This window comes from Nannospalax galili, unplaced genomic scaffold, assembly GCF_000622305.1.
Source record: "Nannospalax galili isolate Female #2095 unplaced genomic scaffold, S.galili_v1.0 scaffold290, whole genome shotgun sequence".
In the NCBI taxonomy this organism is placed as follows: domain Eukaryota; kingdom Metazoa; phylum Chordata; class Mammalia; order Rodentia; family Spalacidae; genus Nannospalax; species Nannospalax galili.
The window spans coordinates 7,529,786-7,533,573 of NW_008331486.1; the positions used below are offsets into that span (position 1 = coordinate 7,529,786).

At 51.1% G+C, this 3,788-nt stretch overlaps 1 protein-coding gene across 1 annotated transcript in view; it reads right to left on the reverse strand.

Annotated features, from left to right (window-relative positions):
* Prrx2 (paired related homeobox 2) overlaps positions 1-3,788 on the reverse strand; it is a 65,590-nt gene that overhangs the window by 50,968 nt on the left and 10,834 nt on the right. Inside the window, exon 2 of the mRNA XM_029559409.1 lies at positions 37-273. Coding sequence (XP_029415269.1) covers positions 37-273 — 237 coding nt within the window. The remainder of the gene's footprint in view (positions 1-36; positions 274-3,788) is intronic.

The following is a 3,788-nucleotide window of genomic DNA, read 5'->3' on the forward strand; positions in this document are numbered from 1 at the left end:
GCGGGTCCAGCGCGAAGGCGGCCGCGCTGTCCATGCCGCGGTCCCGGGCGGGATGGCCGCGCCTCTCCGTCCCGCCGCGCGCCCCGCGCGCACGTCCGTCGGGGACACAAACTTTCTGCCCTCCTCTCCCGGGCCGGCGGCTCGATCACCCGCCGCTGCGACGCTCGCGGCCCGGGCCACACGCCCCTTCTCGGGGCGGACCTCGCCCCCGGCCTCCCCTCCCTGCGTCCTCCGCCGTCCGGAGGGAGGCGGGGCCGGGACAGGGTCCTCGCCCTCCCAGAGGTGGTTTAGGGGTGGCCAGGTCCGGAGGGGTTGTTTCTTTAAATCCCCAACCAGGATTCCCGGAGCTGAGGGGGACTGGCCTCCACAGGTTGGGGAGGGGGGCAGCGCCACTCTGAGAGGGTCCCTAACCCTCCAATCCCCTTCTCTTTAGACAGAGTTGTCTATTCCAGACTGGCCTCTACTTTACTATGTAGCCGAAGATGACCTTGAACTTGTTATGTAGCTAAGAATGACAGCTTCCGTCTTGTGGCCCCTACCCTGGTGGGAAGAATCCGAGGTCCTCGTGGACCACCGTGCTCCCCCATCCAGAGAGCAAGCTTCTGAGATGGAAGCCGGGGTGTTTCTCATGGGTGACACCTTGGTGTCTGCTCTCAGCGCTCCCCAAGGAAGACCAGGCTGGGAGAGGTGAGTTTTCCTCCAGATGCCTGAGGCACTAAGAGACTGACAGAGAGTCTGGTGCCCATGAGAGAGCCAGACTAGGTCTCCCTTTTGGGTATTTTTTCTTCTTAGTATTTTTATTTTTTTTTTGTATAGGAGTGTATTACATGCATGCATGTAAGCCTGTGTCTTGCAATCCCCACAGAGGTCAGAAGAGGGTGTGGATTTCCCTGGAACTAGAGTTAGGGACAGTTGTTAACTGTATGCATGTGGGTGCTAGGAATTGAACCTGGGTCCTCTGCAAGAGCAGCAGTGTTCTTAACCACTGAGCCATCTCTCCGGTACCTTGCCTATGTTTTTCCAGGAAAGCCCAGAAAATTGGCACTGAGGGGAGGAACCAAGATTCTGGGTGCTCCAGATGCCCCCTAGGACTGCCCTGGCTTGTCTCACTGCAGCCCCCAGAGAGGCATGAAGTCATAGCATCAAAATAACCCCACCAGGAAGTGTTCAAAATGTCCCCCAGAGCCCCAGCAGGAAACCCTTCCTGTAGCCACCTTTGAAACCTATACCCTGGCTTCAGTATGACTCCTCTGGGGTGGGGTGGGGGGCTTTAACCTCCTAAATGAAGCTGAGAGTAACTTGAAGGGCTTTAGCAAGTTATCCAATTACATCCATTAGGAGCAGGGTGGGCCTAGAGACCACAGGTCCTTTGGAGACAGACAGGCTCTTTGGAGATCTGTGGCTAGTAGCACCCAAGCTGGCAAGAATGCCTCTCCTTCCCCAGCACCAGGGCGTTCCCAGCACTGCCCCGTGAGTATGTGCTATGTGTGTGCTGTCTCCCAGGGCTCCGAGCAGCACCATTCCACTCTGAGCCCAGCTTCTCCTCTCCATGTGGACCTCACAAAATACCTGTGTGATGCCAGGGGGAGTCTGATCCAAGGGGCATCTATCCCCAAAGACACAGGGATAGTGTTGCAAAGGGCCTTAAGATATCATCTATCTAGGTCTAGGTCCCATTCCATTCCATGACAGATGGGGAAACTGAGGCAGCAAAGGCGAAAAGTTCCCTCTAGTGCTGGAAGAATCACTGGAATCATTCAGTCCAAATGCTGTTGTTCAGATGGGTCAAGTGACACTCAGAGCCAGGATGTGCCTGGCGGACCCAGTGGCATCCTTCAGGGGTCTGGCGGACTCAGTGGCATCCTCCACTCACTTGTGTAGTCACCATCCTGACCATGTGGAACTGTGACACCCTACATTGCTGTGGAATGGTGGCACTCTATCTCTAGCCTCTCTGGTTCAAATCAAGACCATGCTTGGGCCTTGAGCAAGCGATTTAGCCCCTAGTTTCCATGAGTGTTGGAGAAGCTGTTTGGAGGAGACAGAAGTAGATCTGAGGTCTGGGAGATGGCTCAGCGGGTAGAAGACCTGAGTTCAAATCCCCAGAACCCAAGCCAATCTAGACGCAGTGGCAGCAGGGGGTGTAAGTGCTCCTACAGGAAGATGTGAGGCAGAGGCAGAAGAGTCCTCAGAGGCTCTTAGGCACCTAGCCTGGTGACTGAGCAAGAGACCGTCTCAAACAAGGTGGACGGTAAGGACCCACCAAGATTGCATGCCTGACATCCACACATATGCAGTGGCACATAAAAGGACACACACACACACACACACACACACACACACACACACAAACACACACACCCCACACAATTTTTTTTTTTTTTGGTCTTTTTGAGACAGCTGGCCTGGAACTTACTATATAGACCAAGCTGGCCTTGAACTCACAGAGATCCACCTGCCTCTGCCTCTCAAGTGCTGGGATTAAATGCCTGTGCCACCTGTCTATCTCAATTACTTTTTTTGAAACATTTACCCCAAGAAGTCAGTCAAGATGGTGACAGCTTCTTGGACTTTGGAGCAGGGAGATGGGTTTGGCTGAGCTCACTGCTGTGGCCTTGCTGTGTGGCCTTGGGGAAGTCATTTGATATCATGTCCCCTCCATTGTCATTAAAACAGAGAGAGATATAATGAGGGAACGTATCCAGATGGTCACTATCCTTGTTAATCCTGGGAGGAGGACTGGGTGGTACTGGGTGGCAGAGCGTGCCAGCTGGACCAGAGCTCAGCCCTTGAGCAAAGTTCAGACTTGATCTACGAGAAAATATGGCCAAGGGAATGATAACCTAAGAAAGGCAGAACCTGGGGAATCTACCATCAAAGAGGGATTTGGCTAAAAGATGGTTTCCAGGGTGATTTGGACAAAGGCTTGATGTTAAACCAAGTGGTGGATGAAGCTGACAGGAACATCTTAGTTCAACCAGATGTTACTGATCTAGGACCAACTCTGGACATCACAGGAGGGAAGAACAGAGGAAAGTTGAGGGGGGAGAGGTCCTGCTCTACAGGGAGGGACGAAGGAGCTGATGACTATCAGGTGGCTCTGTGGAAGCTGGATTCTACATCTCACCTTGAGGGACAGTGCTTACATCGCAAAAGCTCACATGTCCAGGAAAAAAATGCTAAACATTTCCTATCACAAAAGTGATATCAGATTGATGAAATTTTATTTCATCTATTTAAATTTTCATCTTTATTTATTCTGTGTATGCACATGCATGTGGAGGTCACAGGGCTTTTTGGAATTGGTTCTCTCCTTCCATCATGTGGGTTCCAGGGAACGAGCTCAGGTCGTCAGGGTTGGTGACAAGAACCTTTACCTGCTGAGCCACCTCACTAGTTCCATTACTGAGATCTTTTTTTAAAAGCTTAAGTGGGGCTGGAGAAATGGTTCATCGGTTAAGAGGATTGGCTGTTCTTGCTGCGGGCCCGAGTTCAGTTCCCATCATCCACATGATGGCTAACAACTGTCTGTAACTCCAGTTCCAGGGGATCCAATACCCTCTTCTGGCCTTTGAGGGCACTGAACACATGTGGTACACCACTCAGATACTTGAAGGCAAAACACTCATACAATAAAATAAACATAAATAAAATCATTAAGACAAGAAAAAGAAATGATAAAAAATAATTTAGAGTCTTTTTAGTTGATATCTAGCTTGGTAGAGGGGCACCGTTGCATATATTATAAAAGCAGAGCTATGCTTTTATCATCTATTTTATAATCTATA